The sequence below is a fragment of the Manis pentadactyla genome, chromosome 4 (genome assembly GCF_030020395.1).
Source record: "Manis pentadactyla isolate mManPen7 chromosome 4, mManPen7.hap1, whole genome shotgun sequence".
Classification (NCBI taxonomy): Eukaryota; Metazoa; Chordata; class Mammalia; order Pholidota; family Manidae; genus Manis; species Manis pentadactyla.
Genome location: NC_080022.1, coordinates 153,254,549 through 153,270,423, shown reverse-complemented (window position 1 = coordinate 153,270,423; position 15,875 = coordinate 153,254,549). Strand labels below are relative to the sequence as shown.

General features: G+C 37.6%; 1 protein-coding gene across 18 annotated transcripts in view; it reads right to left on the bottom strand.

Annotated features, from left to right (window-relative positions):
* Window positions 1-15,875, bottom strand: part of SYNRG (synergin gamma) — a 114,364-nt gene that overhangs the window by 83,276 nt on the left and 15,213 nt on the right. For 13 of the 18 annotated variants that reach the window (XR_005029995.2, XM_036911044.2, XM_036911042.2 and 10 more), the window contains exon 3: window positions 13,853-13,974. Coding sequence is in view for 17 of the 18 variants with exons in the window: in XM_036911044.2 (XP_036766939.2) it covers window positions 13,853-13,974 (122 nt within the window). In the remaining variant the exon portion in view is untranslated. The remainder of the gene's footprint in view (window positions 1-13,852; window positions 13,975-15,875) is intronic. The other 5 variants (XM_036911037.2, XM_057501244.1, XM_057501247.1 and 2 more) reach the window with 1 other exon arrangement.

The window sequence follows — 15,875 nt, the reverse complement described above, 5'->3', positions numbered from 1 at the left end:
GGGACAGTTTGTTTCTCGATCAATAAAATATTCATACAAAGTAAAGCTATCTGAATTTCTTCCAACATTAGTCATTAGGGAAATGCAAGTTGAAAATCACAATGAGCTATCACAACACACCTATCAGAACAGCTAAAATAAAAAATAACATCACCACAAAATACTAGCTACGATGCAAAGAAACTGGATGATCACTCATATATTGCTGTTGGGAATGGAAAATGGTACAACCTCTGGAAAACAGTCTGGCAAGTTCTTTAAAAATTGCACATTCAACTACCACGCCACTCAGCAATTGTATCCCTGAGCATTTATCCCAGAGAAACGAAGCCTTATGTTCACACAAAAACCTCTATACATCATAATTCAAAACTAGAAACAGGCTAGATATCATTCAATGGGTGAATGGTTAAACAAGCTGTTGAACATCCATACCATGGAATACTACTCAGCAATAAAAAATGAAATATTGATATATCCAACAACTTGGATGAATTTCAAGAGAATTATGGTAGGCAAAAGAAAGCCAATTGTAGAAAGTTAGTGATTCCATTTAGATAACATTCCTGAAATCATGTTATAGAAATGGGGAACATATTAATGTCTGCCAAAGGTTGGGAGTGTACAGTGGTAAGAAAATGAGTATGGCTATAAAATGGCAACATGAGGGGATTCTTGGGGTGATGTGATGTTCTGTATCTCAACTGTATCAACTGTATCAGTGTCAATATCCTGGTTGTGATATTATAGTTCTGCAAATGGTTACCACTGGGGAAACTAAGTAAAGGGTCTCCTTGTATTATTTCTTACATACAAGTGAATAGACATTTATCTCAAAATACAAAGCTTAACTAAAACTGTTTTGATAAAGCTGTGCAATTGGTTCACACATATTCATCATATATTCTACTCTTACCTATAAGCGAAATATTTCTGAATAATAATTTAAAATTTTAGTTTAGGAGGGGCGGAAGATGGTGGCGTGAGTAGAGCAGTGGAAATCTCCTCCCAAAACCACATATATCTATGAAAATATAACAAAGACAACCCTTCCTAGAATAAAGACCAGAGGACACAGGACAATATCCAGACCACATCCACACCTGAGAGAACCCAGCGCCTCGCGAAGGGGGTAAGATACAAGCCCCGGCCCCGCGGGAGCCGAGCGCCCCTCCCCCCAGCTCCCGGCGGGAGAAGAGCAGGCAGAGCGGGAGGGAGACGGAGCCCAGGGCTGCCGAACACCCAGCCCCAGCCATCCGGGCCAGAGTGCAGGGCCCTGGATACTGGGAAAACAGGGCAGCAAGAACAGTGAGCAGGCACTGGAGGCTGGGCGACAGAGGACATAAGAAAAGCGCGCGACCATTTTTTTTTTTTTTTGCTTTTTTGCTGCTTTGTTTTGGCGAGCGCTTTTTGGAAGTCTTAAAGGGACAGGGACCCCAATACTAGGGAAACAGGGCAGAAAGACCGGTGAGCAGAGGCCTGAGGCTGGCACCGGAGAATAAAGAAAAACGAACGACCACCTTTTTTTTTAAATTAAAAAAATTTTTTTTTTTTAATTAAAAAAATTTTTTTTTCTTGTTTTTTTTTTTGTGGTCGTTGTTTTGTTTTGGCGGGTGCTTTTTGGAAGTCTTAAAGGGGCAGGGCGGGTCACTTAATCCAGAGGTAGGGAATCTGGGATCTCTGGGCACCCTAACCCCTGGGCTGCAGGGAGCAGGGAGGCCCCTTACGGAGATAAATAGCCTCCCAGCAGCTCCTGCTCCAACGCGACTCCACCATTTTGGAGTAGCTGCCCGAGCCAGGCCACGCCCACAGCAACAGCGGAGATTAACTCCATAGCAGCCGGGCAGGAAGCAGAAACCCTGTCTGCGCGCAGCTGCGCAGCACAAGCCACTAGAGGCCGCTGTTCTCCCAGGAGAGGAGGGCCACAAACCAACAAGAAAGGAAGTCCTTCCAGCCGTCACTCGTCCCAGTTCTGCAGACTATTCCTATCACCATGAAAAGGCAAAGCTACAGGCAGACAAAGATCACAGAGACAACACCAGAGAAGGAGACAGACCTAACCAGTCTTCCTGAAAAAGAATTCAAAATAAGAATCATAAACATGCTGACAGAGATGCAGAGAAATACGCAAGAAAAATGGGATGAAGTCCGGAAAGAGATCACAGATGCCAGAAAGGAGATCGCAGAAATGAAACAAACACTGGAAGGGTTTATAAGCAGAATGGATAGAATGCAAGAGGCCATTGATGGAATTGAAATCAGAGAACAGGAACGCATAGAAGCTGACATAGAGAGAGACAAAAGGATCTCCAGGAATGAAACAATATTAAGAGAACTGTGTGACCAATCTAAAAGGAACAATATCCGTATTATAGGGGTCCCAGAAGAAGAAGAGAGAGGAAAAGAGATGGAAAGTATCTTAGAAGAAATAATTGCTGAAAACTTCCCCACACTGGGGGAGGAAGTAATCAAACAGACCACGGAAATACACAGAACCCCCAACAGAAAGGATCCAAGAAGGGCAACACCAAGACACATAATAATTAAAATGGCAAAGATCAAGGACAAGGAAAGAGTGTTAAAGGCAGCTAGAGAGAAAAAGGTCACCTATAAAGGGAAACCCATCAGGCTAACGTCAGATTTCTCAACAGAAACCCTACAGGCCAGAAGAGAATGGCATGATATATTTAATACAATGAAACAGAAGGGCCTTGAACCAAGGATACTGTATCCAGCACGACTATCATTCAAATATGACGGTGGGATTAAACAATTCCCAGACAAACAAAAGCTGAGGGAATTTGCTTTCCACAAACCACCTCTACAGAACATCTTACAGGGACTGCTCTAGATGGCAGCACTCCTAGAAAGAGCACAGCACAAAACACCCAACATATGAAGAATCGAGTAGGAGGAACAAGAAGGGAGAGAAGAAAAGAATCTCCAGACAGTGTATATAACAGCTCAATAAGCGAGCTAAGTTAGGCAGTAAGATACTAAAGAGGCTAACCTTGAACCTTTGGTAACCACGAATTTAAAGTCTGCAATGGCAATAAGTACATATCTTTCAATAGTCACCCTAAATGTTAATGGGTTGAATGCACCAATCAAAAGACACAGAGTAACAGAATGGATAAAAAAGCAAGACCCATCTATATGCTGCTTACAAGAAACTCACCTCAAACCCAAAGACATGTACAGACTAAAAGTCAAGGGATGGAAAAACATTTCAAGCAAACAACAGTGAGAAGAAAGCAGGGGTTGCAGTACTAATATCAGACAAAATAGACTTCAAAACAAAGAAAGTAACAAGAGATAAAGAAGGACACTACATAATGATAAAGGGCTCAGTCAAACAAGAGGATATAACCATTCTAAATATATATGCACCCAACACAGGAGCACCAGCATATGTGAAACAAATACTAACAGAACTAAAGGGGGATATAGACTGCAATGCATTCATTCTAGGAGACTTCAACACACCACTCACCCCAAAGGATAGATCCACTGGGCAGAAAATAAGTAAGGACACGGAAGCACTGAACAACACAGTAGAGCAGATGGACCTAATAGACATCTATAGAACTCTACATCCAAAAGCAGCGGGATATACATTCTTCTCAAGTGCACATGGAACATTCTCCAGAATAGACCACATACTAGGCCACAAAAAGAGCCTCAGAAAATTCCAAAAGATTGAAATCCTACCAACCAACTTTTCAGACCACAAAGGCATAAAACTAGAAATAAACTGTACAAAGAAAGCAAAGAGGCTCACAAACACATGGAGGCTTAACAACACGCTCCTAAATAATCAATGGATCAATGACCAAATCAAAATGGAGATCCAGCAATATATGGAAACAAATGACAACAACAACACTAAGCCCCAACTTCTGTGGGACACAGCAAAAGCAGTCTTAAGAGGAAAGTATATAGCAATCCAAGCATATTTAAAAAAGGAAGAGCAATCCCAAATGAATGGTCTAATGTCACAATTATCGAAATTGGAAAAAGAAGAACAGATGAGGCCTAAGGTCAGCAGAAGGAGGGACATAATAAAGATCAGAGAAGAAATAAATAAAATTGAGAAGAATAAAACAATAGCAAAAATCAATGAAACCAAGAGCTGGTTCTTCGAGAAAATAAACAAAATAGATAAGCCTCTAGCCAGACTTATTAAGAAGAAAAGAGAGTCAACACAAATCAACAGTATCAGAAACGAGAAAGGAAAAATCACGACGGACCCCACGGAAATGCAAAGAATTATTGGAGAATACTATGAAAACCTATATGCTAACAAGCTGGGAAACCTAGGAGAAATGGACAACTTCCTAGAAAAATATAACCTTCCAAGATTGACCCAGGAAGAAACAGAAAATCTAAACAGACCAATTACGAGCAACGAAATTGAAGCGGTAATCCAAAAACTACCAAAGAACAAAACCCCCGGGCCAGATGGATTTACCTCGGAATTTTATCAGACATACAGGGAAGACATAATACCCATTCTCCTTAAAGTTTTCCAAAAAATAGAGGAGGAGGGGATACTCCCAAACTCATTCTATGAAGCTAACATCACCCTAATACCAAAACCAGGCAAAGACCCCACCAAAAAAGAAAACTACAGACCAATATCCCTGATGAACGTAGATGCAAAAATACTCAACAAAATATTAGCAAACCGAATTCAAAAATACATCAAAAGGATCATACACCATGACCAAGTGGGATTCATTCCAGGGATGCAAGGATGGTACAACATTCGAAAGTCCATCAACATCATCCACCACATCAACAAAAAGAAAGACAAAAACCACATGATCATCTCCATAGATGCTGAAAAAGCATTTGACAAAGTTCAACATCCATTCATGTTAAAAACTCTCAGCAAAATGGGAATAGAGGGCAAGTACCTCAACATAATAAAGGCCATCTATGATAAACCCACAGCCAACATTATATTGAACAGCGAGAAGCTGAAAGCATTTCCTCTGAGATCGGGAACTAGACAGGGATGCCCACTCTCTCCACTGTTATTTAACATAGTACTGGAGGTCCTAGCCACGGCAATCAGACAAAATAAAGAAATACAAGGAATCCAGATTGGTAAAGAAGAAGTTAAACTGTCACTATTTGCAGATGACATGATACTGTACATAAAAAACCCTAAAGACTCCACCCCAAAACTACTAGAACTGATATCGGAATACAGCAAAGTTGCAGGATACAAAATCAACACACAGAAATCTGTGGCTTTCCTATATACTAACAATGAACCGACAGAAAGAGAAATCAGGAAAACAACTCCATTCACAATTGCATCAAAAAAAATAAAATACCTAGGAATAAACCTAACCAAAGAAGTGAAAGACTTATACTCTGAAAACTACAAGTCACTCTTAAGAGAAATTAAAGGGGACACTAACAGATGGAAACTCATCCCATGCTCGTGGCTAGGAAGAATTAATATCGTCAAAATGGCCATCCTGCCCAAAGCAATATACAGATTTGATGCAATCCCTATGAAACTACCAGCAACATTCTTCAATGAACTGGAACAAATAATTCAAAAATTCATATGGAAACACCAAAGACCCCGAATAGCCAAAGCAATCCTGAGAAAGAAGAATAAAGTAGGGGGGATCTCACTCCCCAACTTCAAGCTCTACTATAAATCCATAGTAATCAAGACAATTTGGTACTGGCACAAGAGCAGAGCCACAGACCAATGGAACAGACTAGAGAATCCAGACATTAACCCAGACATATATGATCAATTAATATTTGATAAAGGAGCCATGGACATACAATGGCGAAATGACAGTCTCTTCAACAGGTGGTGCTGGCAAAACTGGACAGCTACATGTAGGAGAATGAAACTGGACCATTGTCTAACCCCATATACAAAAGTAAACTCAAAATGGATCAAAGACCTGAATGTAAGCCATGAAACCATTAAACTCTTGGAAGAAAACATAGGCGAAAACCTCTTAGACATAAACATGAGTGACCTCTTCTTGAACATATCTCCCCGGGCAAGGAAAACAACAGCAAAAATGAGTAAGTGGGACTATATTAAGCTGAAAAGCTTCTGTACAGCAAAAGACACCATCAATAGAACAAGAAGGATCCCTACAGTATGGGAGAATATATTTGAAAATGACACATCCGATAAAGGCTTGACGTCCAGAATATATAAGGAGCTCTCACGCCTCAACAAACAAAAAACAAATAACCCAATTAAAAAATGGGCAGAGGAACTGAACAGACAGTTCTCCAAAAAAGAAATACAGATGGCCAACAGACACATGAAAAGATGCTCCACATCGCTAATTATCAGAGAAATGCAAATTAAAACTACAATGAGGTATCACCTCACACCAGTAAGGATGGCTGCCATCCAAAAGACAAACAACAACAAATGTTGGCGAGGCTGTGGAGAAAGGGGAACCCTCCTACACTGCTGGTGGGAATGTAAGTTAGTTCAACCATTGTGGAAAGCAGTATGGAGGCACATCAAAATGCTCAAAACAGACTTACCATTTGACCCAGGAATTCCACTCCTAGGAATTTACCCTAAGAACGCAGCAATCAAGTTTGAGAAAGACAGATGCACCCCTATGTTTATTGCAGCACTATTTACAATAGCCAAGAATTGGAAGCAACCTAAATGTCCATCGATAGATGAATGGATAAAGATTTTGTGGTACATATACACAATGGAATACTACTCAGCCATAAGAAAAGGGCAAATCCAATCATTTGCAGCAACATGGATGGAGCTGGAGGGTATTATGCTCAGTGAAACAAGCCAAGCGGAGAAAGAGAAATACCAAATGATTTCACTTATCTGTGGAATATAAGAACAAAGGAAAAACTGAAGGAACAAAACAGCAGCAGAATCACAGAACTCAAGAATGCACTAACAGGTACCAAAGGGAAAGGGACTGGGGAGGATGGGTGGGTAGGGAGGGATAAGGGGGGGAGAAGTAGGGGGGTATTAAGATTAACATGCATGGGGGGGGTAGGAGAAAAGGGAGGGCTGTACAACACAGAGAAGGCAAGTAGTGATTCTACAACATTTTGCTATGCTGATGGACAGTGACTGTAAAGGGGTTTATAGGGGAGACCTGGTATAGGGGAGAGCCTAGTAAACATAATATTCGTCATGTAAGTGTAGATTAGTGATACCAAAAACAAAGTAAAAAAAAAAAAAAAAAAAAGGGCAGTTCCTGTGTGGTAACCTCCAACGAGTTCTACACAAGGGTATAAAGGGCATATAAAAGTGTAGGCAAAGGGTCTGTTTGTGTTTATACAGAGGATCAAAGCCTAATTGTGCTACCCCGAAAATGAACTAAGATACGATATGAAAAAGAACTTCCAACATCTGCACTCTCTGGAAGACTCATGCCAGAAGATGATCATCAAAAAACCCCAACAAAGATCCACGCACTGCTACAGCTGTAGATGCACTCATCCCACCAGTTCCTGGACTTGCCATGGGAATGAGGAAGGAGATATCTAAGCTGGCCTGTGCATACAGTAAAACAACAAAATTGGACTGGATCTATACTGTTGGAACTCAACCAAGAATTTGGAGAAGTGCAAATTGTAGCGCTCCAAAGTCTTACAACTACAAACTATTTACTGTTAAAAGAACATATGGCATGTGAACAGTCCCCAGGAATGGGTTGTTTTAATTTGTCTGATTTCTCTCAGACTGTTCAAGTTCAGTTGGACAATATCCACCATATCATAGATAAGTTTTCACAAATGCCTAAGGTGCCTAACTGGTTTTCTTGGTTTCACTGGAGATGGCTGGTAATTACAGATATGCTTTGGTTATGTAACTATACTCCTATTATGTTAATGTGTGTGTGCGCAATTTAAGTAGTAGCTTAAAACCTATACATGCTGAAGTTACTCTACAAGAAGATATGTCAAAGAAATAATCAATCTTCCCATGTTTTCTTCCGCCTGCTACTTCTATAGCTTTTCTTCTTCCTTCCTAATTACAACCCTTAAATAGAATTTGTGCCTCATATCAAATTTACCGAGTATCATAATTCTTCCAAGTGGTAAAGATACCTCAAGACAAATGCTGGGCATAGAAGCCACAGGGCATAAATATGCAAAGAAGTAAAAAGCTAACTTTTTCAAACAATAAGGCTTCTCTCTCACTTACCAACTTCACATTTCCCTGTATGGCCCCGGAAGATGACTGGTTAGCCAGAGACGGGTAAGATTCCTCAAGGGAGGAACAACCTAAGACAGGCACAGTCGCAGGGGGGCCATCAGGTGAGAAATTGGGGATCAACAGAGGTGAGGCTTAGAACCTCACCCCCCCGTTCTGAGAGAAATCTTCTGCATACGTGGATGTTTTATTGCCCTGGTCTAGCTTGGATTAACACATAGTCTACAGGCACACACCTGATCATCTACATTTGCTCTCTTACAACACTAAACTATGTTTTCTACCTTTATCTTGTATCTACCTACCACTTCAGCATTTTATTAAAAATAATAATAATAAAGAGAGAAATGTGGTATCCACATATAAATCAAGTATAAAAACCAAATGAATATTCATATTTGAACTGACTGTTTAGAGTTCATAATGCATGAGCAAAACCGAAAGTTTCTGTGATGACTGCCCTTGTACTGTTCACTATGTAACTTATTCATTATGTAAGAATTTGTTCTACATGTAAAAACTTGTTTGTTATGCCTCAGAAGATTGGAGACTGACAAAAATTAGGCTTGGGGTGGATTAATGATTGTGCATTGAGCATTGACTCCCCTATACAGAATTTTATTGTCGTTAACAACCATTTGATCAATAAATATGAGAGATGCCCTCACAAAAAAAAAAAAAAAAAAGGACAGACTTCCAATGGTAAAATAAATTAGTAACCGGGATGTAATGTATAGCATAAGGAATATAGTCAAGATATTGTAACAGCCTGGTAGGGTGATAGCTGGAACCTAGAATTATGTATATAAATGTTCTACCACTGTGTTGTACACTTGAAACTCATGTAATGTAATACTGTGTGTCAACTACCCTTCAATAAAAAATAATTATTTAAAAAAAAAAAAAAAAAAAAAAGAAAACTGGGAGAAGAATATTATGATTATAATATAAGCAAAAGGCAAGAACAGGCAACCTACTAAAGAAAAATAAAGGCTAGCAGTCATATGAAAAAGGTCAGCCTCACTAAACAGTGAAGCAATCCCTAGAAGACACTGAGATTTCGTATTTCACCATCTCATTGCAGGCACCTTTGAACCTTATGAATTCATGCCCACAGGTAAGGATCTATCATGAGCACTCAGGCTCTGGAAAATGCCTGCACCATGTATTTTTGGATTTTTTATCAAATATAAGACATACCTACAATATTTCAAACTACGCTGAACACAGAAGCTCAAGTTGGTAATTCTTGACTTAATGTAAATGATTTTACCATTGTGTCTTTCTAGAGAGACAGACACAGACTCCTTCCCGCCCACAATTCAGACTCCATGCTTCTGCTGCATGGGCTTCAGTCTCAGCCTAGCTCACTACCAGGCCCCAGATTCCAGACCAATGTGAGCCCAGTTTCTCTCAAAGCACTCCAACCCCAAAGAAGAATCCATGAGAGAAAAATGGATTTTTCTTCCAACTGAATGGACCAGCCTCTGCAAAAATATATACCTATGCTCTAAAAAATTATTAAAATCTCATTATCACAAAAATAAGTACAACCCAGTAGTTTTCAATTGGGGGCCATGTGTCCTCTAGGGCTGTCTGGCAATGTTAGAGGCATCTTTGATGGTCACAACTGAGGATGCTACTGGTGTCAAGACTGTGGAGGCTAGGGATGTGCATGAACACGCTACAGTGCACAGCCCATCACCCTGCAAGGAATTATCTGGTTCAAATAAATACTGCCAAGACTGAAAACCCTACTGTAACTTGAATTATATCAAGAAATGTCTTTTAGATTTTTGTTGTAGTAACTTCTGCTTGCATTAAAATTCAAAGTGCTGATTATCACAAAAAAAAAAAAAAAAAATTTTAGTTTAAATCTTGTGTTTTTGTGAGTCCTGGGGAGTGGAGAGCAAAATGGCAACTAAAATTAATTTTTATCTTTGATTTTTATCTGAAAAATGTACCCTTCAAAGATTTAAGGGATGGCTCTAGAATAATGGATTTTCCTCATACATATCTATGGTTGGTTATAGCTACTGAATTTGGGGAAAAAATAAGATCTGAATGAGTTTTAAGAATAGTGAGCAGCTTCCAAACAGTATAATGCCTGTCAGCAATATTAAAGAATACAGAAAAATGTTTTGGTTTATTTTAGAATTACTAATTTTAAGCTCCTGATACTCAAGGAAATTATCTGGGGGACATCAATCTGATAGTTTACATTTTTATTACTGTTCTGCATGTTAGAGAACGTTATTGTTTTTGGTTGCCTCACTTCAAAAATATTTTTCAGATAATTACATAAGACATAAAACAATGTTCAGAGTGAAAATCAATTATTTAAAAACGGTATCAATCGTTAAGGTTCAGCAGTTTTAGTTAAATCTTAAAAATACACTGTATCCTACAGTAGGCTTTTTTCAGTTATTTGCTGCCCTTACTCTAAGAGGATTATATATCCCTATGTGGTGTGCACTCCTGGTAAATGTAATCTCCTATTGATGTTCATTTTGGCAGCATTACTTTAGGGAGAAGTGATATTAAATGCTACCTCTGAAAGAAAGCTTTTTAAAAGTAAAAGAAATCACAGGGTTTAGCCATCTCTTTTCCCAATGCTAAGAGTCTGGGATATCCTAGGTTAAGGTCTCAGGATAAAAAGAACATGTTGCTGAGTCAGAGCCAACCCATAAAAGACATGTATCACAATGAGAAATAAACCTTAGTTTTTGCAAGTCACTGAGATTTTGAGATTGTTGTTTCTGCAGCATAATCTAGTGAAAGCTGAGTAAAAAAGATTAAAACCTACAAAGGCTCTATTTATTCCCATTTTCTTCCTAATGGAGATGGATAAAGAACAAATCTGTAAGTTTTCCTGAATATTTACACACAATATAGAAACTTTATTTACTCATATGACTTCAACATAACAATGGTTTCAATTTAAATTCTGACTGTAAACCCAATATTATTTATAAGTTAGATATATGTGCTATTCTACTAATATACTGTATATATGATAAAACATAAAAATAGAAAACTTAATAATTACTAAAAATGAAATATAGGGCATTTAAAATACTTATAAACAGCATAAAAAACCTTTTTGTTCTAGCTTATTTGTGAATGAATGTTTATTTTTTGAGAAAATAATATAACACTTTGGACTCAGCCATTAAATCTGACTCCTGGATTCAGGTTATTTGATTACTTGGTCTAAATGGGTAACATAACTTAAGAAGATAATTTTCAAAGATAGGGAGATCCAAATGGAATAAGCTCATCTTAGGCTGTACTTACTAAATCATGATACTATCAACCAATTTCACTTACCAATTCTAAAAAAAAAAAGTAACATTTGCTTTAACCTACACTCCCTATCTATGATCATAACTGTTTATGCAGGGACACATGTTTGCACAAAAGCCGGAAAATTCTCAATTCCTTTTTATGTCTTTTAAGTGTTAATGATTTTTAGTCTAATCTCTCCCTTTTAATACACTCAGAAAATTTGAAAGAACAGTATATTAACGTCCTTCCCTATTTGCTATCCCTACATACATACTTTTTTTTCTTTTGCTGAATCATTTGTAGGTAAATTGTAGACATAATTTCTTTTAATGAAGAGAAGGTAAACTGAGGTTTATAAACTCCAAAAAGTAACAGTATCTAGTTAGAGTTCTATAATATTGTTTTCATTAATTTATTTTTTGATTACTCTCTGCCTATAATAAATGAAGATTTTTTATTTACTTGAGCAATATAAAGATTCCTTTGGTTAAAAACCTAAACAATTGAAATGTTAATTAAAAAATACATGGCAAAAATCATGAAGGTGCTACTCAAATGACTGAAGTTTGGGGAACAGTGGAAGTTAAGAACTCAGTCTCTGAAATATAATAGAGCTGCTTGGCTTAAGTCTCTACTCTAAAACAAGTTATGTGACATTGAATAGAACACTGAACCTCCCCAACTGCAGCTTGCTTATCTATAAAATTGAAATGAAAACGTTACTTATGTTATAGAGTTGTTATGAGGACTGAATGATATAATGCCCACAATGAATATAGCACATGTAAACAAGTGGTGGTTATTATTAGTGGTTAATACTACTATTCAAGAAAGAATGTTTTGGCCAGAAATGGGGGTTGTGAGCCAATGAAAAAATGGAAAACTAGTCAGATGAATATTAAAAATAGAACATGAAATACTGTTGTGCTACTTGAAAGATTATTTCTGATATTAACATTAATACAAGAAATAAAAATAGCTTGTCACTTCCTACCCACTGTATGCCAGGTACAATGCTAAGTGCTTTATAAATTCTTTCATTTGACCCTTTCTATGACCATACTGGCAAAATATTTCATCCCTGTTTTACAGGTAAGTGACAAAGCTAGGATTTGAACTTCGGTCTGACACCAATTTCATGTGTTTTTTCCCTTTAATTCCCTCCATTCCCCAAAACTTCTGTGGCTGCTTCTCTTCAATCTCCTCTGTTGAGAACTCATGCTCTTAGATTCAAATGCTGAAATCCTAAAGGCTCTATCCTGGAGTGTTTTCTCCATCTGTAGTGCTCTTGGATATTCCAAGTCACCCCTATGTCATTAATTACACTTCTATATGCAGATGACCCCAAATCTATAATTTGCAAGTCAGAATGAAAAATCCTGAATCACAGGTCAGCTTACTAAATGTCTCTGCACAGCCACACATGAATGTTTCACAGGTTTTTCAAACAATATGTACCAGCAAACAATCTCTTCCAATACTTTAATTACTAAGTGAAACAATTTTAAATAAATGAAGTTAGTTGCTCATGCAGAAAACAGGGAATTAATTGGATATCCCTTCTCCTTTATTTTCAACATCCAATTATTCAGCAGGTCCTATTGATTTTATTTCCTAAATAGTTCTCAAAACCATTCATCTCTCCATTCCTCTGCTATCATCCAACATCTTACCTGCTCTCACATCAACTTTTTAATGATTCTCTTTAGATCCACTTTTGTTCTTTCTCTCTCCAATCATTCTCCAATCAGCAGTCAGAGTGATCTTTTCAAAATATAAATCTGATTCTGTTACTCCACTGCTTTTTAGGGAGTTATTTAATTGCTCCCTAATTGTTTTAAGAGAGAATTCAATGTACAGTATGATTAATATGATTAATAGAGGTATACTGAGGACTTAAGTTCAAATCCTGGCTTACCATGCTGTGACCATCCTCACAAATCTTCAGTTTTTTCATCAGAAAAATGGAGAGACCACCTCTTTGAACAGCTGTTATGGGGATTAGATGAGAAGGCTCTGAGCCTTCCAAACAATGACACTGTTCCATTCATAAGAACAGTGCTCCTTCTAACAATGTGACTTCATGCCATCAGGTCCCTGAATTTTTCAAAATGTCATTCAAACTCCTTATAAACCAGTGGTCACTAAAGCAGTCACCAGATTTTCCTGAAATGATTTATGTTGCTACTGCTGTTGTGTTTACTCTCATGAACTTATCTTCATTTTATTTTGGAAAAAGCCACCTAAGGATGAAGACTATATTTACTTCTAAATATAACATTTAAACTCCCTATATAGCTTTTAGTATGTAGACATATAACAATAATAACAACTTTGTAAACAATTGGCTAAAGAGGCAAATACCTGCATAGCAATAGATCCTTGGGACATTTGAGAGCTGTAATTCATTCCTATCAAGCCTTGCATATTAGGCTGCATGACAGAGACCATAGGAAATCCCTGTTGCTGCATTGGCATCAGGCCTGCTGAAAAACATAAAGGTATCATTAAAGTTGATGCATTTTAAAGTTCATTTTCCTAAAACCATAAGTACCTACGGACTTGATATGTAGGAGGCAGCACAGTAGAGTGCAAAAAAGCAGATTCTGGAGATAGACTTGAGAATGAATTCCAACTCCATCATTTACTAAGTTATGTGATCTTGGACAACTTACAAAATTTTACCTGCAAAATGAAAAAATAATACCCATTCTACAGAATTTTTGTACACACTTAAAAAATTAACAGTATGGCCTAATTGTGATATTTGGCCTTCAAGAGGCAATCTCTGCCTCTTGGTATCCATACCCTTATCATTCCCTCTCACACTAAACAAGGCTGACCAGTATAACCAATAGGGTATTGTGGAAATGACAGTGTGTAACTCCCAAGGCTAGTTCTTAAAAACCACTGCAGCTTCCTCCTTGCTCTCCTGGATCTCTTGATCTGGGGAAAGCCACTGCCACATCAAGAGACTACTCAAGCAGTCCCACGGAGATCCCATGTGGAAAGGAACTGAAACCTCTGGCCAAAAACCAGCACAAATTTATCATGTATGGGAATGAGCCACCCTGGAAGCAGATCTTCCAGCTTCATCAAAACTTTAGATGATGACACTCCTGGCTGGCACCTTTACTGTAATCTCTTTGGTCCCAAGCCAAAAGCACCCAGTGAAGCCATTCCCAGATACCTGACTGACAGATACAGTGTGAAATAATGTTTATTTTTTTAAGTTTTGGGGCAATTTTTAATGTAGCAGAAGATAACTAATACAATAGTGATTAAGAGCATGAACTCTGGATGCCAACTAGAAATGTCACATACTAGCTTTGGGACCTTGAGCAATTTAACTTCTGTGCCTCAGCTTCTCATCCGTAAAACTGTTTAATACCTAATATAATCAAATAAATGATATTCCTCTTCTTTTTCCATACATAAATAGTTCATTCATGTTAACCACAAAATAGTCATCTGCATGCAAAGCATATCATACAATGGCAGGAAAATTAACATGAAAGTATGATTTAGAGCATAGTATCTCCCAAACTTTTTTAATGAAGTGTTCTCAAGAGCAGAGGATAATGAATATACATCCCTTTAGTGATTTAATAAATACTACATGCCTACTGTATTTTAGGCACAGTTCTAGATACATGATATAAAGCAGTGAATAAAACAATATCCCTACATAGCCCAAACATAAATTTCAACCTAATTTTGAATTTTAGCACATATTACATCCATATTGGTTCCACTATCAAAATTTTGCTTAAAAATTAAAGGTCTGATAAAGTACACCATGTTTATCTTGTGAGTTCTGTGTACTTGAAGGTTATTTATTCAAAATTTAATTTCAGAATCATGGACATCCACATCTGTAGGTAACATTTATTAGTAGCAAACTGATCATTTATGCATTCAATCATTTATTCAAATATTTGAAGATCTACTCCATGTCAGGCATCATTCTAGGGACATAGCAGTAAACAAACCAGGTCTTTGCCCTCATAGAACTTATAGCATAATTAGGGGAGATAGATAATAAAAGATTTCAACAATAGGATGGCATTTAAGCAAGGACTTGAAGAAAGTAAGGGAGTGAGCCATATAGGTATCTGGGAAGAGTATTCCAGACAAAGGAATACCAATGCAAAGGCCCTGAGGTGTCATGAATTAGAATGCAGATTGGATATAACCATAGTAAGATGTCTTCTCTCTTATCCCTTTGTACCTAAAGTTTAATTTAATTTAATTAACTTTTAAATTCTTGACTGAGTAACTCAGTTATTTGGTACAACATTTAGAAGCACAAACTTATACACGGTGAAAAGTCTTGTCTCTTTCCTGTCTCCTGTTCACCCACTCAGGAACTTGTGGGCACTTCTGC